This window comes from Augochlora pura, chromosome 1 (genome assembly GCF_028453695.1).
Source record: "Augochlora pura isolate Apur16 chromosome 1, APUR_v2.2.1, whole genome shotgun sequence".
NCBI lineage: Eukaryota > Metazoa > Arthropoda > Insecta > Hymenoptera > Halictidae > Augochlora > Augochlora pura.
In genome coordinates, this window is record NC_135772.1 from 336,888 (window position 1) to 362,577 (window position 25,690).

At 33.9% G+C, this 25,690-nt stretch overlaps 1 protein-coding gene across 1 annotated transcript in view; it reads right to left on the reverse strand.

Moving 5' to 3' along the window:
* The window catches only part of LOC144469813 (terminal nucleotidyltransferase 5C), a 336,634-nt gene extending 313,894 nt beyond the window's left edge, over nt 1-22,740 (reverse strand). The window contains exon 1 of the mRNA XM_078180482.1: nt 22,294-22,740. Within this exon, the coding sequence (XP_078036608.1) occupies nt 22,294-22,461 (168 nt within the window). The 5' untranslated portion in view covers nt 22,462-22,740. The remainder of the gene's footprint in view (nt 1-22,293) is intronic.
* Nucleotides 22,741-25,690: the final 2,950 nt, after the last annotated feature.

The window sequence follows — 25,690 nt, forward strand, 5'->3', positions numbered from 1 at the left end:
AAAAAACAATGTACATCATTTCATCGCGTTTCTCGACTTTTTGTTTTATGGGGTTAATCGATGTGTGCACTGAACGGCTCAATTATTCCATAGTCTATAATTTTCAAATTAAAACGAACCGATTATTATATAGTTCTCTATATTACAGTGGTCGAGATCCAGCTGAATTCCATGTAAAGCCCGTCGAATTAGCAATGGCGAGGCGGTCGTTTGGGTAGACCAAAGTGGTTCTACCTTTCGCTTAACCTTTTCTTCATTCACGTTACTTTCACGTACGATCACCGACCCCCGATGTCGGTGACAAAACGTTATTCTATTTAAAGATCAGTCCGGTTATCGATGTCGACGGGCAACTGTAACGAAGAATGCCTGCTACGTGGGCGGCTGAAAAACATTTTAACGCAAGAACAAAGTGACGGCGGCCGAGCAGACCGAACCAACACTGACGCAACCGCTTCGATCGGCTCAGAAAAAATACAGGAGCACCGAGGGATAAACGAATCGGATATATGTCGAAGCCACGATCGTTCGACCTACCTTTTTCCGTTTTTTCATTTCGTTACTAGATTAGTTTTAACTATTAGTTACTGCGTCGCGGAAATTTTTTAACCCTTTGCCCTATAACAACGAGTCTAATTCGCGATAAAGATTCCACGCAATATTTACTAATTATGAATATTATTCGCTTTCTTCGAAATCGAAAGCAAACTGAACACTTTTGTTATTTTTGTTATAATGCTAATTAACGCAGCATGAAAATAGCCGAAGTGCAAAGGATTATTTATTAAATATGTAAAATTAGAATACATTTCTGGACCATTCGCACTTTAATATTAATGCAATATGAGAAGAATCAACCAAAAATGCAAAATAATTCTTAAAATTTCTTTAAATGCATTAACATTTAACATTTGTTTAAAACTGGACCTTACATTAATCTTTTTGGAGATGTTAGAGGGGCGAGTAGGTTAGTGTACGATAACTGAAATAATTTTGTTTCATTTCACTATTACATGAAATATCTAAACAATAAACTTACGTTTTTTTAAAGTTGTTATTGGAGTCTATAATAAATGTTTAAAGAATGCAATGCGTGGATTTCAATATATTATATGCACGTTAAAATATTATTGAGATCGAGTTATAATATAATCAAACTATAGTCACTAAAACACATAGAAATTGCCATCTTCACGAACTTAAAATCAGTCGACAATTTATAACCAACGTTAATCTATTTTAATGAATTTTTCAGTAATATAAAAAATATAAATAATAAATATAAAATATAAACTAAAATATTATAATCATTGAAAACATAAATTTTCGTTATTGATTCAAACAAACAAGTTGAAAACGTGAGTTTTCTATTCCTTTTTTCTTTGGCGAGTATTTTATTCCACGTAACAGTAAAATGAAATAAAATTATTTCAGTTACTGTATAAAAAAGTCCCTCTCTTTTTACAGCCACTGTACGCTGAAAGTCACGGCGTCGAATGCGTATTAGAAAGATAAACAATTTACACGCGTCGTAGTTAACGACTCGAGTTATATCGAGTCGCGGTGGTGAGAGACCACAGTTCTCAAGAAAAAATTCCATGAAACCGTGTTTGACCAACGCAAATATTAATCGACACATTGAACAATACTTAGAAAACCGTACAACGCGTATTCGCTGAGAATTCTAGGAAGAACTTTGTACATCGGCAATTCCGAGTAATTGACGAGTGTGTCTTTTTTCTAATCGTGTTATTCTCTGGATCAATTATCAAATTCAGTGAGAAACTCTGCCAAAGAATTACTTGAATATATACTTCTTTTTAATGTTTATGGGAGTCTGAAGATTAATGAAATAAAAGCGAGAAAAGTGCACGAATTTTAATCGAGTTATCTCAATTTTTCTCTCCCTCTCTCTCTCTCTCTCTCTCTCTCTTTCTCTCTCTCTCCAAAAAAAATAAATTGGTACCTACAATGACGCCCATTAATATTGGCACACCTTCTAATACATTATAATTTTTTTTAACCCTTTTCAGTCGAATTCTAACACAGAAGCACCACGATAATTGTTATATCACATTCTAAAATAATTGTTATATTAGCAAAGTTTAGATTTAAAAAATTGTTGAATGTGTAACTGCTGTATGAGTCACAAGATTGAATTTCATATGAATAGAATGCACTTTGTTATACAAAATGAAAATACTATAAGTCAGAGAAATTATTTTAGAATTAAAATAAAGCTAAAATATGATTACGAATATAAAGAGTTAAATCTAGACCAACAGATTTGAATTGTTTTTAAATAATCGTGGGACTACTAGACAATTTGTCGACGAACTATGTACTTTGTGATAATTTTACTGTTACTTGGATATGAAAAAAACAAAAAAATTTAATTTCAGCCAAGAAGGTAATTTAAAAAAAACACGATTAGTAAATCTTGGTAAATTATATGTATACTGAAAATTTCAACAAAATCAGTCATCATAAAAATAGATTACCAGCGTTAAAAAAATTGTTAAAACTGCAGATTTTTCTGAAGTATTAAAATTTCTCAATTTCTCTGAAGTATTAAAAATCGGGACAAAATTGTGATTTTTGCGATCTTTAATTATTTACAGCTTATTTCAAGATCAACTAATTTTAACGCTCTGCATTACGATTCCTTTCACAGCTACATTGCTCAACACTAGTTTGTAACTAACAAATTCCTACTCAACCCAGATAATTTATATATATATATATTATTCGACAACCTCGGCTAAAATATTTAAATATTGGTAAAATTATTATAAAACTATAATATTCGTAGATCCTTTCTCTAAATTGTTCATTTTCGTTTATAGACTAAGGGATAATTAGAAAGACTTTACTAAACACATCGTTATATATTTATATATCAACTTATATATCGTTCGCAAAATAACCACACAATATTCCATAACAACCGTGTCCATAATTCCAGGAAAACCATGTCCCTTTTTATCCAAGTTTTATCGAGGTCGCTTATAAATATGAAAATTAGGCTGGACATCCATAATCCAAACCGCTGACTTTCTCAAGGAACGATCCCCCTTCGCGCCGATCATCGCCATTAAAATTTCATCGCGAAAGAAAGAAACACGCCGGCGAGCATTAACCACAGTTCATTGCCGTATGCGCGCGGACAATTATAGTACGCGTCCGAAGGAATACCAGAGAAGCTTTCACTGAAAGATGTTGGTGCCGGCTTCCGGTAGCACAGTGACACTTTTTAGTGGGACGTTACATTTGACTTTATAATGCCGGGGGAGCCGTCCGTGCGCGCCGCGCGTTGTCCGGTATGCAACAGCACATCGCGAATTTTAATCAAACGCATGCGATCAAACACGGCTCGCATCGAAATTTAATGCCTTCAAACATTTATCGCGCGAATCGATTTTTCCAAAAATAATCTATTGCCTATCTCGCGTTCCTGTTATAACAAATATATAAATTAGCGTCTACTCGATTAATGGTCCATGGATGTTATTAACCCTTTGCGGTCAAATACCAAAGTTATTTATTTATTTTTTGTTACTTGTTAAATTAAAACATATTATTGCGGTACATATATTTAAACCTTAGAAAAGAATTAATAAATTCTGTTTGTCCTTCTTAATCTTGCATATACTGTATTATAGTTCGTTCAACGAAAATTAATACCGGCAGTATATAAACAAAATAACGCCGTAAAGGGTTATGTCAGTGTTGTATTGAGTAAATGGTTATGTCAATGTCATATTAAGTAAATGGTTATGACAATGTCATATTAAGTAAATGGTTATAACAATGTTATATTAAGTAAAGGGTTATGTCACTATTATTTTAAATAAACGGTTATGCCAAGATTATATTGAGGAAAGGGTTAATTTGTATTTGTTCCTCGAAAATATCACGCAAGCGAGATTCGATGAATGAAGAATGCTTCTTACGAAGTCAGGTTTTATCGATTTTATTGATTACGTTATGCGGAGCTACCACGTCTGTTTCTTAGAGGATAAAGACTGCGATAATAGAGTATAAACTGAATTAATTGTCGCTAATTCATTATAACCAAAACTGCGCTAACTACTGAATGTTATATACAGTATCCGAGAAAAGTATTTCTGCACCACTGGGTGCTCCACTTTGAACAGCGATAACTTTATTTGTAGAACATTAATAACAATGAAATATACTAAAATGTAGGAGATTAACACAGCTTTCAAACGATATAGTATATCATTAAGGTTTAAACATTTTGTTACAAGATATAAAACAACTTCTTAGCGAGTACAAGAACCGTCGAGAAAAAATATTCATACAGGAGATTTTTCTTCATTTTTATTGAAACTTTTGATTTTAAATTTCGCCGTAATTCGCAAGAAATACGTCGACAAACTTTAACAAAATGTTAACACCACAAACGAATTTTTGTCACTGAAAACTTGAAATTTCTCAACATATTTACGTTTACTCTTTTTTTTAGATGTTTCATTGATAAATATCAAAGCCTCGCGAGTGCATTCCTGTTTACAAGCTTACAGTGCAAGTTGGAATATTCTCGCCTTGATGAAATTTGGCAAACTGATACACAGGGGTATAGATAAGCGATCCGCAAAGCCATTAAACCATACGTGATACCGACGACTCGGAGGAACTAAGTGCGTTCTTAATAACGAATGAAGTTCTTGGTCCAATTAATTCGACCTGATATAGCCCAAAAACACATGTTAACCCCTTTGCACTATAATAACGAGTCAGATTCGTAATACAGATTTCATGCAGGATCTAATAAATGTTAATATTTTTCATTTCCACTTACATCGAAATAAAAAGAAATTCTTCTGTTATTAAAGTTTAAAAACGAAAGCGCATAAAGATAATAAAAGAAAGAAAAATTGTCTGGCCCTATTAAGGAATATATTAATGATAAATAAGTGATGATCAACGCAGCTTGAAAGAAATCGTAATGCAAGGGGTAAAACGAATATTCGACCTCTTTTATTAAATCCTTTTATTAAATCCTCTTATTAAATCCGGATTTTATTATCACCTTAACAGTGAAAATCGGCTTTGTAAATCGGTTATCGTGGTAACCAATAATTTATTACCTATTATTGAGATAAATATATTAAGTGGTACTACTGCAAGCTTCGATATTATTATATAATTTTTTAAATATTAAATATCTCTTGCGATTAATAAAATAAGTAGAATGAAAGTAGAAACGAAAATTTAACATTAACCTAAATGTTTACTATTATTATTAAACTATTATTCCGTTATTTATTTATAATGTATTGTCCCTTGTCAGATAATGCATCATGTACTGTATTTAATGGAAAACTGAGAAAGAGATTTTATACATACATTTTTAGAGATAATGCATAAGGCTCAACATTGTTTATGTACACCATTGTCTTCTACTTATAAATATTTAAAATATGTTTGACATTGAAAGGAAATCATTAACACTCTAACATTAATTCAATCGTTAACACAAAAGTAGCATAGGCTCCCGGTATCTGATCTCTTCCAAATATCGCACACATCATTCTCTCAGCAGGTATAGCAATTTAACAGGTTCGTCGCCGCGTCGCCCATATTTGGGAGACAGGTATGCTTCTGTGGGAGCCGCGTCGCCCAAATATGGGTGACTCTCTTAATTTATAATTTAATTAATAATCTACGGAAATCCCATTTGTAGCACAGAAATTTAATGGAATAATCACCGGCAATTGTGAAATATACAAAATAAAAATATTAGAAATTCGCGCATTACCATATTTATTATATATCAATTTATATTTAACCCCTTGCCGCACATTAACAAGTCAGACTCGTGATGATGATTTCTAGTTATATTCTGTTAAATATGACTGTTATTCCGTTCTTTTAAGTCGGAATCAAATTCTGTTCTCTTGCAATCAATATTTAACCATTGTAACAATTCTAAATATACAATAAATATAAATTCTCCGTTTTTCCTAAGAAATTATTACAATCGAAAAGGTGCTTACCATTGTAATTAGGAAGAAAATAATTCGGCAAGGGATTAACCCTTTGCACTCGAGTGGCGACTCTGAGGCGCCACTAAAAATTGCTATACTATTTCTAAAAATAATTGTAATAGTATCAAACTAGTTTATAATTAGTGATTGTTAAAATAACAATGATCGTACTTGCTAATAAGCTGAATTTCATACACATAAATCGCAATAAATCGTATAAAATAGAAATACCGAAAATCGGAGAATATGTTTAAAAATTTATTTTTTAAAGACCATTACAAGCGGCCCTCGACTTTCGCATACTCTACGTTTGCAGAATTCGCTATTTTGATCATTTTTAAAAATTCAACTTCGTAAGCCTTTGAAATCGAATATTCCCTCTGCGCGGACATCGCGAGTCGAGCAGGCTAAATTTTAATTGGATGCCCCCTCTCAGGGGACATCAGACTTTAGCCATCAGATTACAATATTGTTCCGATCAAGAGGTCAACACATTGATAATTAAAAATATGAATGAAGTCTGGATGCATCTAGACAAATTGTTAACTATTATGGAAGAACGCGATCACAATAAAGAACGTATAACTCAAGTAAATAGAACAATACAAAAGCACACTGCGTGTTATAAAAATCTTGATTACAAAAAGAAAGAAAAAGAAGTAACTCAACTAACTCTTGACAAGATTATAAAGAAAACACCAGATAGCTAAATAAATAAATAAATGCTTTAAAACACCGTTTTTCGTGCAACATTCGCACGCGCTTTCAGGAAGCAATTGTGTGCGAAATAAAATTAAATGTATAAATATAAATTAAATTGTATGAGGGCCCACTGTATTTCATTTACAATTACTATTTTATTTCATTAACTATATCATTTGAAATGAATTCTGTCACGAGGCGTGATAAAGAAAAATTAATGCACGCGATGAACACAGCGATATTCAAGTAGCTCGTTTTACTTGCAAAATGCTCTGCGTAAAATTCCCGAATAAGTTTCGTTGCGGCGATTCTCGTTCAAAATAAGTTCAATTGTAATCACGTAGACGGTATTGCTGCTAAATAGTTATTAGTATTTGTAATGTTATTTAATCAATAACTAGTATTTGATCAGTTGTATAATTAACTATTTTCGTATCGAATTCGTTTCACAATTTTAAGGTTATGTCAAGGTCTCTGCACTTCGCAAACGGAGACATCGAGAGTCTAATCCAAAATTAAACTTCACGAAACTCCGTTTACATTTCATTTGCATTTCACGTCGCGTGGTCATGCTCGTTTCATTAAGTGAACTAATTCAAAGTGAGATAAAAATCGTTGAGGCTCCTATTAGAATTTTTAATTCCATCGCGCGAATTTGTAAAGCTTGCGCACGGTTTTCTAAAAGTTTAGGAATTGAATGAATATTTCAGGGGAAAGTAGGTAAATTGTTTGGAATTTCATTAATTTGTTCAGTGTGCAAACTCTGTGTCTGTAATAATGTTTGTTTAATTTTTCGAAGCACTCTAAGTAGATGAACTTTTCTTGCGCACAATACTGGAGTACTGTAATATAATACATATAATAATGTAATAATATAAAATAAGATTAACATTATTATATAAGTTTAATTATTCATAAGAAAAATAAAGTAAAATTGACAAGAAATGCTTTAAGTCTGAAACGAATCGATGCAAATCAGTTGCGCGTTTCATGGCATTTGTTATGCCAGCATGCACGTGTCAATGTTCATAAAAGTCGTTAAATTCGAAGGAAATTATTCATTAAAATGTTATCGACTGATGTATTTTCGTTTCGTATCAGTCGTGTTCGAACGGTGCACGAGGTTTCGATAAGAAAAGGTTATATAGCCAAGAAGCACGTGTTTATTGTGCTAACAAGAAGTCAGTCAAGTCAGTCTCTCGCGACAGCTGCGACGACGCCGCCGCGGAATCGATTACTTTCAACAATTTTCGCGCATATTTCGCTGGCTCGCGAGAGCTGTTGCAAACTTTTCTGGGTTAATGAATTAATTGACTCAGATGTCCTGATGACGCAGGTGTATCGAAAAAGGTTATGCAATTGCCTGGAAACGTTTCTGTTTCCAGCACTGCCGGCAAACTTTCGTTCGAAAATATTCGAACACCTTCTGAACACTGGAATAACTTTCCCAAATTGGTTCAGGTGATTTGAATTTTGTTAAATGCACCGTGATACCAGTTAAATGCAACAGTTTACTAAACAATTCCTAGTATAGTTTAAGGAAGATTGCAATTAAGTAGAATGACTAAGGAAATGAAACACTCGAGTTTTTAACTCTTTTATCTGAGTTTAGAATGCAAATTTATAAAAAATGCATTTGGTAGAAATATATACAATATATATACTTTATGTATGTAAATCAGTCATTTATGTTAATACGAAAGTTTACAAGTTGCGAAAATCAGAATTTTTCACGATTTTTCAACCGAAAACTGTAAACAATACGGAAGTTTTTACATCTTGCAATACCTTTTGTAATTTCACTCGGCTTCAATCCATTTCGATTTTTAAATTAAAGTTTAAACTTTTGTTTTTGTCTCAGATAAAAAAATGTAGCAAAACGTGTGTTTCTTACTGTTTTGTTATTGAAACTAATTGTAATAAAAGTTATTCTATATTCATTTTACACTATCTGTAGAAATGATATGGTCTTTATAACAACAACTAATTGTTAAACTAATACACTATTGCTACAATAAAATTACAGCTAATTGTAACTTGTTAAAAATCATATAGTTTTCAGTAAAATTTTGGAAAATGATATAGAACAAATTTGACTTTATTGAAATTGTCTCGGATCTTTTATTTATTGCATAACAGACAAAAGTTTGAGGAAACAGAGATGAGGAGATCGCTATCCATACTACTATTTTTTCTTGATGTCAAGGGTTCCTTTTTTAATACTTTTTTTCAATTGTTTACGTATAAATAACGACTCTATATTCCGATCATGTCATCAAAAATATTATTCTAAATATTAATTTTTCAATTTTTGCTATCGCTCGAATCACCATGCAACGTATGAACAGTTCATAGAATAATCTAAAGTCTAACTGATCTAAAGTCATTTGGAATGAATTAGCGGGGGCCCGTTGCAGTCATCGACAATCAATTCAACGACTGTGTTCCCCTTCGACAGGGTTTCATCGACACCGGATTTCGCCGGCTGTATTCATTCACCGACACATTTCGATGCTCGACACAATCACCTCACCGACAATCGTATCACCGTCGCGTTTAGATCTCCGACAATTACTATACCGTCAACGAAATGCGGTGTCGATGAAATCGTGTCGGTGTAATAATCATCGATGAAATATCGTTACGGTATAATAATTGTCGATGAAATGATTGTCGGTATAATAATCATCGATGAAATGATTGTCGGCGAAGTAACAATAACTCGAATTCGTAGCCTTCGTGTTTTTTAAGCCTAACTGGTGATCGAATAGATGACTATCGTCGACGAAAGGCGTCGAAGCTAATAGAAAACTAGACTAGACTTTTCAGACGAAAGGGTTAGATTTTTGAGAGGAAAGGTTGCCGGGTGTATCGCGAAGATAATAAATCCGTACGAAACAATCTCGCCGCCTGTAATGTTATTTTAGTTATTTACGTTGGCGGGCACGCCATAGCCACCGCGTGTAACGGAAAAAACATGACCTTCCGGTTATGAGTTCGAGACTGGATAGCAAGTATATCGGCGATAACATTTGTTTGCCGTCTTCGTAGACGGTCGCGGCTGACCATAATCGGCTGACAAAACTTCCACCTACTCTCTCGCCTTGCCGGCGACACGGTAAATAATAACGCGTTTATCAGCGAAGCAATTTCATCGAGAAATTGTGAAGAGGAGACGTCGAGATGTAATCCTGAATAATATACAGGGTGGTCCACGCAATTGTTTTAAATCATAACTCCGTTGTTATTGCATTTATGAAAAAATGCCAAAAGAAAAAGATAAATGGTTCGAAGGGCACCTACATCTGTATTAATTTTTATGAAAAAAACCTGTAACAAAAATACTTTATAATATTCTATTTCTCTGTTGAAAAACTTAAAAATTTAAACACTGAATTTCACTTCATTCCTTTTTTCGATTGTTAAATCGATTAACTCTTCCAGTAACATAAAAATGATAACATTACTAACGATTACCTTTTGGCTATTTTTTCTTGTAAATTTTACATACCGTTAGATGAAAGTTACATTTGTATTTATGCATTCCATAACATTTATTTCGACTTAAATTATAAAGGGAATTTTAAAAAACAATATACATTATTTCGTTGCATTTCTCCACTTTTTCTTTTATGAAGTTAATCAATTTGTTTAAGGAACGGCTAAAATGTACAGTGGCTCCAAAAAGTATTCGATCACCGAAGTTCCGGTTATCAAAAAAACCGACCGCACTGAAACTGTTGCAAAGAATCGTCGGACAATAAACTTGAAGTCGTTACAATGCCTTTTAGAGCCTTTAGTTCCACGAGCCATCTATTTATCTTTTCCTGTAGCGTTTTTACGTAACGTAGTCGGAGATAAGTTTTTTTTTCTCCAACATAACACAAACCGAAACGTTTCTTCGACTAGACATTTTCTGCACTTTATTGAACTCATTTAGCAAATTAGTCAGAATCGTATTTTATACTTGCAAGTTTATTTGTACGATTAACAACATTCTGTCTTTTCTGCCACTACATCTGATAAAACCAGGGACCGCAGCTGCTATAATCGTCATGGAAAAATTCGCTACATGACAATCATTATTTCGATCCCAATGTTTTTAATTATAAGTAAACTGCGGATCTTTGCGCGTTTATGATAAAAATAGATGTAACAAATATAGAATATAGAAACATCCAGAAGGAATTTAAAGACACTGTTATCTTCTTTGCATCTTATTAAGTTAAGTCATCTATTATTAATTATTAATAATGATTTTAATTAATGAAATTATTAATTTTCAATAATATATAATATTATTATAATAATTTTACTTACCCAACTCAATAATAATATTAATATTATAATAATAATATTATATATTAAGTCAAGTTCAGTTTTTAACTCATCAAGTTAAGTAATAATTATAAGTAATACGTGGCCCAAATTTTGTTTTCGGAGTCCATAATCAATATCGATTAATTATCGCTCAGATAAACAATATCTAGTTACAATGATTATCAAAAACCAGAATTCTATTTCAAGCAGTGATAATAGTCACAGATGAAAGAAATTCAACACCTCAGGAAAGATTTCGTCGGTGATAACTATCATGAGTAATCAAAATAAAATTTCATCCACAGACAGATAACTGTTATAAACATCAAAAATCAATTACCCTAAACAAAAATTATTATACGTGATCAAAATCAAATTTCCGTCATTAATGATTAATGAAAAGGAATCGTCAGTTAATTATAATTATTATTTTCTAGTAAAGATGACGTTTTGAACAATTTTGTCTACATTTCGTGATTAACAGTTTCAATTTGTATAATAAACGTCTATTTGTTACTGATCCGTTTCTTCAACATTTTGCAAATAACTGTAATTTCGGGTGTTTTGATAAACGTTCTACGAGCAATAAACAATTTTATTTCCCACGGTGTGCGTCATGGTTCGAAAGTAATTATGATAATCGCATCAGGAAAAAAAACACTTAAAAGCGCTTTGCGCTATCACGTGAAATACTTTTAAAGACGTAATCGCATCTCTTCGTATCTCTTGCTTTCTACCATTCTACGTTCACATCGCATGCGCGGGGCCACACGGGACAAAAATATAAAGTTCAAATATTCTCGTGTAACGTTATCTAATCTTCGTGCAATTATTATATGCTTATGTGTACGCGCACGTTAAATAACAGGTGAGAAAATATCAATCAATTTTTAAGTAAAGCTCAATTACTTCCAACGTCGAACTCTAAAATTTGTTAGCTTGTGAAGTCTTTTACATGCGAAATTATTAAATGGATAACACGACTGAAGCATAAATTATAATACATGTGACAGAAAGTCTAAGTAAGTAAGAATATAGAAACTAAAAGTATTAGCTAAACCGAAAAGAAATCATTCTATGTGTTCATTCAAGTTCAATTTGTGTGAAGTCACGGTCCATTAAACGCGTAAGTTTTGTTGCTACGGTCAAGCTTGGTTGTAAATTCTACCTTTCGGTTAAACAATTTTTGTTCTAGCAAAGAACAAAAATATCAAGGCCAACAATAGAAGAAGGACATTTACGTAATTCTATGCTATTTTTGTTCGATCAAGGATCGAAGGCAAACAAAGCAGTGAACAAAATGAACGACACTTGCGGCGCGTTTCTAAAACTGAACAAGTGTCATAGATGGTTGAAAAAGTTTCAAAATGGAACGAGGAAAGGGACGACCTGCAAAATTAGAAGATGATATCCTGAGATATCCTAATATTAAAAAAATTTAAGATATTTGAAATTAAAAATTTGAGATTTCTTTGATAAATAAATGTTTTTCGCCAACAATGGTATAGCTTTATTTCTTTTCGGTTTAACTAATAATATCGAACACATGTGTATATATAAGAACTTTGTCAAGTCATCTGATTTATTATGTTCGACGCCGAGCACCTAAAATCCCCACATAGTTAAAGCAATTTAATTAATTAAAGCGAAACTAGAAAGTTAATATTTATCCTAGGGGGCGGCATTAGAACTCTTTCGCATTCGAAACATTCTAGTCAAATTCGGTTTGTTCACATATATTGCAGTAAAAATGAATTTCAAAATTGGCCAAAAATTAATGTCACCCATATTTGACTGACGCGGCGTTCAACGTGTTAAAGCATTAATAAATAAATATGAGGCCTGTGTTCAAAACGCTCCCAATATGATCTAACACTAAGAGGTTATTAAGCGGTTATTAAGGATCTAACAGCGACCAACAAAAATTGTCTCCGAATTTTTAAAATAGCACGTGCCTGTATAAAGAAATATTTCCTAGAATTTTCAATGGAAGCAAATTTATGATATTAATAAATATGAAATTAAAACTGAGAAATCTGTCGTTTGACCAGCGATGCTAGGTTTAGTAATATGATAAATTATACGCGAAAATGATTAAAAATGATTGAAATTAACATTCTGATACGAGAAAATCTCTAGAAATCCCGCAGGACTTTCATAAATTCGTAAAACTGACGTATCGCAGGTTTAGATAACACAATTCCAGCAGCGCGTTCTGTATTATGCAAATACCGAGATAAGGTGGCCGCGTATCTGTAAGATATTCGGTACGCATTATCGCGCACTCTGAATCGGTCTTCAAAAGAGAAACAATATTCGTTTATCAGCGCACACTCCCGGCAACAATGGCCGATTAATTATAATCTTCGATCGAAACGATACCCGCGGACAGCCATAAAAACCGCGTAATATATAATTACGATACTTTTCCTAGTCATTGTTATCCGACTAGTCTCGCAGGCGACGGCACGAATTATCTGTGAACAGGTCCGCGACGCAATAAATACAGAGGACCACCGCCGGTATTCGTGGCCTCGATAGCGTGGAAACATCGAACTTTGCGCGCGATAACCGTTTGGTTCGCGGGGCTGCGCGCGTTATCGTCACCCACCTCGCAGCACCTTCGTAATTCGCAGAGCGGCGAATAATGTCGAATGATCGAGATCGCGTTAAAATTCGTCACCGTGGTGCGCCCGGCTTTATCTGGAAGAAGCCAGAGAGAGAGAGAGAGAGAGAGAGAGAGAGAGAGAGAGAGCGAGAGAGAGACGCTCCATACGCGCGCGCTCGGGATATCGATGCAGAACAATGTCGCTGCCCACACGAGATCTCCGTGTTTCCTCTGGAGCATGTCGGAACAATCGATACCGGGTGCCGTCGTTGCTCTGGAAGTGATCCTTTTAGGTTCGGCTGACGCCAGTTCCACACCGATATACATATGTATAGTCGGACATCTCGTGGGCGTGCATAATGGCCGCATAGGATTTAAAAACGTTTCGGGTAGGAAGCGTGCTCTGCGTAATCCGTATACTCTGGAGAGCACAACTGAACCACCACCCCCATTATTCAGTACACGAACTTGACGAATTCTTGTGCTCTGTAATATCATTTTTATTTCATTTGGATCTATTTAATTATATTTTTGATTATGTATTTAAATTAGATCTATTTAATTATATATAATATTTTATTTCTGTCTATTTAATTCTATATAATATTCGATTTGTGTCTATTTAATTTTATATAATATTCGATTTGTGTCCATTTAATTATATATAATATTTCATTTGTGTCTACTTAATTTTATATAATATTTCATTTGTGTCTATTTAAATTTATATAATATTTCATTTGTGTCTACATTGTGTTTCCCTTTATTGCTTGCATTTATTATATTTTTCTTTATTATTTGCATTCATTGTGCTTCCCTTTATTATTTGCATCCATTGTGTTTCTCTTTATTATTTGTATCTATTTAAATTTTATGAATTTATTTCATTTTTGTCTATTTAATTTTATATGATATTTAATTTATGTCTACTATATTTCCCTTTATTACTTCCTTCCATTATGCTTTCTGTTGTATACGCGTTTGATGTGGATCCGGTTTGTAAGGCCGGATTTGTTTATAAACGCTTGGTACAATGCCGTATTAATAGATGTATGTTTGTTTTATATACACTTTATTTACACGGTACAAGGATACTAGTTGCGATGTTTGATGGTGTTTTACTACGTTTACGTTTGGATGTGTTCTGTATGAATGTTAGCTGTGATCTTAGTTTGATGCGTTATGTATGAATGATTACTGCGTTCTGTCTCTCGTTTGTCGTGTTCTGTCTGTTGTCACCTCGGTGTTTCGTTAATTGGTGGAGGATAGTTTTGGTGGAGGAAATGAAATGGTTTCGATTGGAGGTGGGTGTGTCGCAGGGAACTTGGAATGAGGAGTGGGAAATTTGGTAGGAACTTCGTGTTTGCATCGTCTTCTTTGTTAAAGTAAAATTATGAAAGTTTGTCCGTGTAACGGTACCGTGGGTCTGTCACACGTGTTGTCCGTTCGTCGAGTCGAGTTTCGGTAAGTACGGTAGTCGTAAAGTAATTGCGTTAGTCGTCGTTCGTCGGATTTTGCCTATTGTCGATTGATTCGTATGTTTATGGCTTAATAACTAAAGAGGGACGGCTAGGCACTTTCGACCATCGGTGTTGCCGTCGCAACACTTTCCTTTATTAACCTTTTAGATACTACGCGCCACTATAGTGGCTTTCGCGAATGGCTCGTGCTTTACTCAATTGTTTTATTATTTATTAAAGCAAACAATTAAAGTGAAAGTGTGTATATACAATATATTAAGAAAAGAATATACGTTATTAGTACTATTGTATATACCATAGATATCCGGAAAAAATATATATTAAGAGAAAATCGTAATTTAGTTTCAAAAAACTTTATTTGCGCAAAATCCTGCCGTATCTAAAAGGTTAATTGCATCCACTGTGTTTCCCTTTATTATTCTCGTCCATTACGTTCCTCTTTATTATTTATGACTATTTAAAATATTTACGAAATATTTCAAAAATATTTACACAATGGTCAATGGTGTTTAACTTTCGTTAATTAATTACCTTGGTGACATACATATAAGAGATGTTATGATCCTAATAATAAATCTTTTCAGTGTTTGCGTTTTAATCTTCTGACTGTGTCTGTATAACAGTTTGTTCTTAGTGCGCTTGTGTGGATGTTGATTCTAGAGCTTTGAGCTTGTTTTTTCAATGAATAATTTCTTCCTATACGGATGGAATGTTTAGTGATTTCCGAATGTCGTCATTCCTGATATACCAACGGGTTATTTATTATTGCGCGGAGAATTTTTGCTTGTAAACTTTCCATTTCTTGGATATGCGACTTCGATGGCATTCCACAGAGTTGAGTGCCATAGGTAGAAATTGGGTTTATTGCACATTTATATATGGGTAGTTTGTTATTCATATTGAGCTTACTTTCTCGAGACATTAACCAGTACATCATAGTTGTTTCACAATTGAATACTTTTAACTTTTTGTTTTATATGTTGGTTCCACGTTCATTTATTTTCGAAACAATTTGTCTCAAATATTTTACCGCGGTTATTAGTGTACACTATATCAGTATACTAGTGTTACTATATTATATAGTTTAAGGTTAATTGTTTGCTCAATTTTTCGTAAGGTGAAGATGATGAGCGCATATTTAGTGATGTTGACTTTAATTCTATTTTAAACTATTGTACTGTAAATTAAATTATACTGTATTTAACACAGCTATTTGTATTCGACTCTTCACTCTAGTCATTTATTACTTTACTAAAACTTGCTATATTATCTGTAATTATTAATAATCGTATATATAGTAATCAAACAAATTCATTAAGATCCATTCTTGTGGTGGGAATTAATCCTTTAATTCAAGGTTTGTTATAAACTATCTTTTAGCGCATTAAATAAACATGCAATTATGTACCATCAGTGATGCAAGTGGTAGGGAACGTGTTAATCGGTTTTCCACTTCTGTGATATAATTTTGAAGATTTAACCCCTTGCACTACTATTCCTTTCAAGCTACGTTGATTATCAATTATTTATACTTAATATCTTCCATAATAGGGCCAAACAATTTTTATTTCTTTTATTATCTTTGTATTCTTTCGTTTTCTAGAGTTTGATAACGGATGAATTTATTTTTATATCGACATAGTGAAAATTAATAATATTAATATTTATTAGACCCTGCAAGATATCTGTAACACGAGTCTGACTAGTTATTATAGTGCAAGGGGTTAATGTTGTAATTTATCATAGATAAAGATTATTATGGTGTCATCTGCGAACGTTTAGATTTTAACGTGTCAGTATGTTGGGATATCCATCATGTAGATAATGTAAAGTAGAAGGGTGATTGTACTTCCTTGAGGTAATCCAGTTTAGATTGTCCGCATGTCAGATGTAGTGTCTTTGTGCTGCGTAATATGGAAGCATCTTTAACCCCATGCCGTACCATTTTCTTTGCAATTACTATGATTAGGATTTCTTTATTCGCACTGATTTCTTCAAAGAAAAAGGAATTTTATATTTATTGCATGCTTATATCTAGTCGAATGTTTAAATATTGGCGAAAAGAAAACAAAATTTGATTCCTACTTAAAGGAAGGGATGCACATTCATACCTAACAGCTTATTATTATAAATCACCATCACTGTTAGGGTAACTATGTATTTGAAAATTGCAAACGGCATTTGATAATATTTAAACTTTTTACACGTTTCAGTAGATGCAGCACCCTATAGCAAACACAGCAACTTATAACAAACACAGCACTTTATAGCAAGCACAACACACTGTAGCAAGAACAACACTTTGCTTAGTGTGTTGCTGGTCCACCAAACCGAATAAAACACTCCTACAAAACTTCATTAATTAATCGAGATTACAAATCATACAGGCAACAAAGCTCTGTCACATTTCGTCATTAACAATTTTATTATACATATAGCTGGTTATTATTGTATGAATATGTTTATCCGAGGTCAACCTACGCAGTTTAAACTTTCAAGTCTCAATGTATTTTCAAATACGTTTTTCTCGAAAAAAAAAACCAACCGCAAATTACTCTACATTTTTACAACCACATTATTCATGTCTCTTTTTTTTTAATTTATATAGCGTATGGAAATTATTTTGACATTCATATTTATCACCTTTCCTGTTCCAGTTTGAATAGTCATATTTTAACTTAAGCAATAGTATTGAATAATTATCGAACAACTATATATAATTTATACAATTGTGCAATATGTTATTGTTATAATAAATTATACGAAAAGTGATAGTATACAATAATAGATATAATCGAGAACAAATTAAACAAAGCAATCAATATGTTGAAAATTAAAACATTTGATATAATAAAATAAAATAATATAACGAAAAGAAGAAAAAATGGACATTGTAAAAATCAACTTCTTTAATAACAATTGAAACATTATGCTTGTTTCTATCTAGCGATGTCTGATCAGTGAAACCTTATACTACTCCAATATACATATACAGTCGCCTCGAAAAGCATGTTGACGCCTTTCCAAACGGAATAATTCTTTTAAAATTAGTTCAACAAACTTAAATAATTTTGAGATATTAAATCGATTAATAAATATACAGCAGAGTTTTTTAAATTGCAATCAATTGAAATGATAACAAACATTAAGAAATGATAACTGGTCGATCTAACACTTCAAAAATATTCAATTCTTTTGGAACAAAATTTACAACAGTTATTTTGTTTGAAAAGGCGTTAGCGTACATTTCGAGGCGACTGAATAAGTGCACATACATTCACACACAAAAGTATTCGAACACTACTATAAATTCAACTTCTACGCTGTTTAACCCTTTCGTTACGACAGTTCGCTGCACTGCAGCCATTTATAAACCTTATATTACATTATTTTATACATATAGTATAATATTATATTCTATCGTATTGTATTGTATTCTATTATATTACGTATATTTATACAGTATTATATGCCGATTATAGTCTTATATTACATTATATTATATTGTATTTTATTGTATTTTATTGTACTCTATTATATTATGTATATTATAATATATTTACATAATATTATATGCCGATTATAGTCATATACATAGTCTTACATTACATTATATTATATAGTATAATATTATATTTTATCGTATTGTATCGCATTCTACTATACTGTGTATATGATATTTATATAATATTATTTATCGATTATAGGCACCCGTACACACACCTCAGGTCTCACGTAGTATCATTTTCCAAAATTGAAAAATATATGATTTTTAACAAGTTACGTCGTTTTTATATAGACCGTATCAATTCTACAAATAATGTGAAAAAATGAATCATTTTGTGCATGGCGGTGCAACAAATTATCGGACAAATATGAATTAACCGACGCACCCCCAAAATCATAACGATACTTATTGCAGAGATGCTGATTTATAACTTAATCAAATTTTATCGAAATTAGCAACAACTATACTTGGATCATTGAGCACAAAATCAAGCACTGAAAACGCAGAATATTTTAATATTTTTCAATAATCACGTATTCGCGAACCTCAAAATTACACGCCTACTAATTAACACAATATCCGCCATTGTCCTTTTTTTAAGACACAAATTTAAATTAAAATTTATATTATTTCTAAATTTATATTTCTATATGATATATAGTAGTTCACTCAACCAATGTCCTAAATATAACACGGCCAATATTTAAAAAATTTAAAAATAAATACTAATAATAATGGTGAATTTACTTTAAGTAAGCTTAAAATCCTTATTAAAAGCCTTACACAGATATTCGTATCATTTTATTGATTTTTGCATTATCGCGGGTAATTACCGGCTAAATTACGCATTGATTTATTACCTACGATATAACCCTCAAAAGAAAATACCACTTAACTGGCAAAACTTCTCTTTGGAACGCTTCAATCAACGTGTCCATTCTCCCGTGCCTCGTATATAATTTCAGTAATTTGTAGTTACAATTTACAACCGGTATTGAATAACGTTCATTCAACGCATATGCTAGTCAACGACAACAGATACGATGAGTAAACAACGGACAAGCAAGCAACTGAAAATTAGTAAAATGACCACACTTAAACCGTCACGTTAACATCTTGTCTACGTGCGACGACAAATAAATTGTTCATTACTTGGGTCAATCGATGTAGATATAATCATTACGAACTCCAGAATTGTTTAACTCGGATTAACCCTTTGCGCTCCTATGTCGGGTGTGACTCGATATCAGTTTCCATCTCAGGAACTGCTTTGTCGAGTGACACTCGACATTTTTTCATGTTCAAATCAATAAACTTTGCTTATTAGTTAGAACTCGGTATATTTATTGTTAACTAAATGATTATTTATTGTAAACAGAAAATAAGAACGCAACTGGATCTTGTTAACTTACGATATTTAATTTTAGATCCTATTAATTTTATACGGTTTCTTGAATTTCTAAGATTTGCACACGCCGCCGATGCATAAAAATGCATTAATTTAGTAATAATAATTGGTAATAATTTCAAAAATAAAATAAATGTCTCGACTATAACAAATAGTAAATTAGTTACGTTTTTAATAAATGATAGAAATGCATTTGCAATAAAGTACAGAGTTCCTCAAGTTTGAAAAACACGCGCGTTTCTCACATCGATTTTAATTAATTTCAATATTATTCTATTTTACCACAGCTTCTTGTTAACAAAGCTGCAGTTTACAAATAAAATTCTTCATATCAGTTTTCATCTCAGAAGCTTCTTTGTCGAGTGCATTTGATATTTTTTTATGTCGAAATCAATAAATGTTGCTCAATCTTTATCGACGCTCTCATCGATCACCTCATCGACCGTGATTTGTATTGACTTAACCTATAAACAATCTTCTAAAAGTCTTAAAATCGTATATCCAACATATTCGAGGAAGAAGATGATAAATTATTTTGTTAACATCGCAAGAAATAAATTTGAAAAATTGTTGAAAGTAAGTAACAGTAAAAGAACTGTTTTTCAAAGTAAATTTCAAATATAATATTTAACCCTTTGCTGTCGGGGCTACTTTAACAGGATATCGAAAATATTTTTCCAGACTTATAGTGTTTCCATTTGAATTATAACTTAGTGCATTTTATACATTATGGAATCGAATTTTGCGACTCGTGCAACAGTTGACAGCTCTTAACAATATTTTGAATATAAGTAAATTTGATAAAAATTGTTTTGAAACGTGGCATGGCAATTTTTAGCGGCGCCTTAGAGTCGCCACTCGACCGCAAAGGGTTAAAACAGTTGGGAGCTGCTGGTAAGAAAATAGTCTCCAACGGTCACGGTTATTTTAGATACTCAGATTAAGATATTGATTATGTTGATTCACAGTGTTCAATTTTTAATAATAGTAAGGAAATTCTCCGCAAAGATTTTATTAACAATTTAACAATCGGTGGTTTATAAATCGACTTTTTATTTTGATTGGTAGCGTGTGAATCGATTGTCATCCCAACCAATAATTTGCTATTTATTATTGAGGTATTATTATATAATCTTGTAAATATTAAATACCTTCCGCGATGAATAAAAGAATAAAATAGATAAAATAAATATTGTATAATGCGAATGTTACGAATATATAAAAATGTTTACTGTCGAATGACCGGTCGGTAAAGTGTTAAAAAAAGGTTTACCATCCCCCATATATAATTTTCAAATTTATAAGAAACCTTAACCCTTCGAGTGATGATACTGAGGCACTACTCAAATTTTTCAATCGCGTTCCAAAATAATCTTCATCCTAATAATGTTCGTACTTAAAAAATGGTTAAACAGTAAAACTGTTGGGACGAATAAAAATAATTATATACGGATGAAATGCACTTTGTCACATACAGGGTGTCCCAAATTTTAATGTTCAAACTTTGTCAGTGTATTCTATCTGGCATAAAGTAAAAAGAAAAAGGTTATGTAAACATAGGTCATATAGAGCTTTATTAAGAAGTTATAACAATAGAGACGCTGTAAGTCGGAAAAATTATTTCCGACTTTCAGTTAAAATGGCTTCGAGTGCAAGGGTTCAATTTATACATATTATTTATAATTTAAGTTAATATTGAAACTCGCCGTACTTGTATTACATTTTCGCTGATAACTCGTGCAAGGTTTTGCGAACGCGATAAATAAAAGGAAATGTATCGTTCGAACCACGTTCAAATAACTATGTCAGCCTAATTAGATAAGCGTCCCGCAGAAATTCATCGATTTCCGCGGCACGGCTTCGTTACCGACGGGGCGCGTTTCCAATCGGCACGGACGGGACCTTGTGCACCGGAAACCGCCTCCACTGCCGGCACCGAGATCGATCGGCCTTCTCTGCCGCATGGAAAATCGTTACCCTAGGGACAAGAAGAATTGTCCCGACTCGAATTGATCGCGTCGGGATCGGAATCCTCTAAACGATTCGCAAAGATTGTTAGACGGTCCGTTATCGAACGAGCGAACACGGTTATCGGACGGAAACCGTTCAAGCCTTTTTTCCCTTCGGTTAATGACACGTACGACGTCGGCGCACGCTCTCAATCGTATCTATAGGCAACGCCGTGCCGCACGAGGCACGAGCTAGCGCGACTCGCACACAACCGTGTGTCCCACGAGTTACATAAGCCTTACCTGCATCAAAGGCAGCGCCTGGTTCAGATCGACGAGTTTCACCGTACGATTCTTCAGCGTCTGTTCTTCTTCTTCCTTCCTCGTATCCGACTTCGCGACGAGCTCCTCCTTTCTTTCCCAAGCAGACAATCTCCCCGGGGCCGCGACATTGCGATTCACTTCCTCCATGGTAGACGGACTGGCGAACGAAAACTGATCCGGTGTAGCACAGAGTTTCCCTACGGTCGAACGGGCGGGTCAGCAGCGAACCGGCACGGCTATGATGATCAATCGACGATGTTCACTCTGTGCAGGTCTCGTTCCTTTCGCGGGGTGTATCTCTTCCGGCGTGTACGAAAACCCTTTCGGAACTCACACTTTCCGCACGTCGTCGGGACTCGTACGTGTCACGTGGCCGAGCGAGGGGAGGTGCGGGCGCGGGGCCTGGGGGGTACCGTACACTTGCGGCGAGCTGGTCGACGAAAAGACCGGAACACCGTCGTCCCGTAACACGCACAGCAGCAAGCGGGACTCTGATCGACGGTCGATTACGGGCGCGTGTGTGCTTACACGGGGGAACGTGCGCTCGAGAAGCTCGGCGACGAGAATCGAGGGAGTGATCGGCGACGAAAACGAACAACGTGACGAGACGCGACGAGACGTGACGGGACGTGACGAGACGAGACGAGACGAGACCTGACGAGACCTGATGGGACCTGACGAGACCTGACGAGTCGAGACGAGACGACCGGCGGGATTCGACACTGCGAGAATCTCGTGCCGTTCCGTCCCCAACGTGATGCCGCCCCACCCGAGTCAAGTCGAACGCCGCTAGTCGTAACTACACCTCCCTCCCTCCCCTCCCCTCTCCTCGCCGACCGAAGCCTAGCCCCGCACGTCTGCCCGAAATCGCCCGAAAGCTGCCGGCGTACGTCGCTACGTCGCGTCGTGCCGACGATGCGGAGCGCCACCGACAACCGCGGAAAATCCGAACGTCGCGACCACGTGATCTCGCGGCCGGTGCCGCGCCGGAATACGCTCTTTTATGAAAATAGGAGCGCGACGCGAACGCGGCGTTTCTCAAAGATCTTGCACGTTGAAATTCTTGGTAGATATGTAACCCCTTGTATATTGTATACGGTAGAATAAACATGGCTTTCAATCATTTCTAGCAAAATTGAGACACAAAAGTTTAATTTTCTGTCATCAAAATTTGAAAATGGAGGTAATAAATAAAGATAATCAGGAAACAAAAATTTAGTAATCGCATCGAGGAAATTTTTAAATGTTAATCGACGGAGTTGTTAAAGAAATCGTAGGGCAAAGGGTTAAAGCGACAAGTGTTTTCGGAAAAATGCAGTGTTTGCAAGTCATGTTATGTATATTATAGGTAGAAAGTATCTGGAATTTGCAAATAAAGCACGAACTAGTTGTTTAGTCTTCAAAATTGGTTTTAGAGCTTGCGAAATAAGCTCCATTCGAGGTGATACATGTGTTCATATGAATCGTTCACAGGCTACATAGATTAACTTCGCTTTTAAAATATTTTAAATTTTAGATTTGCAGTACTTGATTCGGTCATAACTTTTCTTATTTGTACTAAATTTTTCAAATAATACAGATTAACATCGTTAACCCCTTGCACTATAACTCCTTTCACACCGCGTCGATGAGCACTTATTTATTCTTCATATTTTTCCTAGTAGGACCAAAAAAGATTTTGTTTCTTTTATTATTTTTATTTACTTTCGTTTTTGGACTTTGATTACAAAGAAATCAAATTTTATTTCGAATTAAAGGAGATTAATAAAATTCTAATCTATTCCACTCTATTCTGCTCTATTTTACTCTGTTACCTTATGTTTCACTCTATTCTACTCTGTTTCATTCTGTTCCACTTTATTCTATCCTATTCCACTCTATTCATCTTTATTCTACTATATTCCACTCTATTGTACTGTCTTCTACTCTATTATACTTTATTCTACTCGGCTTCATATTATTCCACGCTATTCTGCTCTATTCTGTTCTATTCTACTCTAGTCTATTCTATTGAACTGTACACCGCTATATTCTACTTTATTATACTCGCTTTTACACTGTTGCACTCTAATTAACTGTATACCACTATATTCTACTTTATTAGACTCTATTCCACTCTATTCTGCTATATACTACTGTGTTACATTCTGTCTCACTCTATTCTTCTCTATTCTACAATATATTCTACTCTGTTATACTATATTCCGCACTATTCGATTCTATTCGGCGCTATTCCACATTATCCTGCTCCATTATACTATACTATACTATACTCTATTGCATTCTATCCTATCCTATTCTACTCTGTTCCATTATTCTATTCAACTTTATTCTACCCCACTTGACTCTATTTTACGGTATTTAACCCCTTGCAGTACAATAACGAGTCAGACTCGTGGTGAATATTTTATGCAAACTCTACTAAATATAAATATTATTAATTTATTCTACGTCGAAGTAAAAATAAAGTCTTCTGTTATCAAAGTATAGAAACGAAAGTAAATAAAGACAATACAGGAAACAAAAATTGTCTGGTCCTATTTGGAAAATTATTGAGTAGGAACAAGTGATAATCATCAAAGCAGGAAAGGTGCGGTAGTGCAAGAACTGTTCATATATAACACAATAAATCAAGCTTAATCAACAAATACCACGTATTGATTTCGCATGAAAAAGGGAAGAAATTTATGGGACACCCTAATATTATTAAACAGTTATTTCACTTTCAGTGTCAGTTCTTTTTGCTAAAATAAATGTTGTGCCGTTATATATCAAGATGGATGAGACGAATGATGATTTTCTAGATCTGGAAAATGTTGAGTCCGATGGTTCTTCGATTATAATAAGAAAACTCGACGCAAGGAAACGGTTCTCTTATTAGGCTCGAAAAACGTAGGAGAATGAAAGATTTCGAAAACCGAAATAGAAGATAAAATTTGCTTCGTGAACGAACGGTAACCGAAAAAGTGTGTCAGAGTCGTTAAAAAATCAAGGTCATAGGCACTATTTCCTTCGATTATCGTGATATCGTTTATTCGAAATTTGTTACTAAAATGGTTAATAAAGATTTTGAGTGTCACGCGGCGTTAGCGTAAAAATATTCGTCGGAAACGGTCAGATTTGAAAAAAATTTCAGATATATTTTTCATTATCACGTTCCATACCACGTGCACCACCGATGGTACATGATTACATGTTTGTTTAACGCGCTAAAAAGATAGTTTACAAGAAATTTAGAAATAAAGAATTAATTTCCACCGCAAGAATGGATCGCAATAAGTCTGTTTCGTTGTTATATGTACGATAATCAATAATTACATATAGTATAATATATCAACTTTTAGTAAAATATCAAATAGTCGGTGTGAAGAGTCGA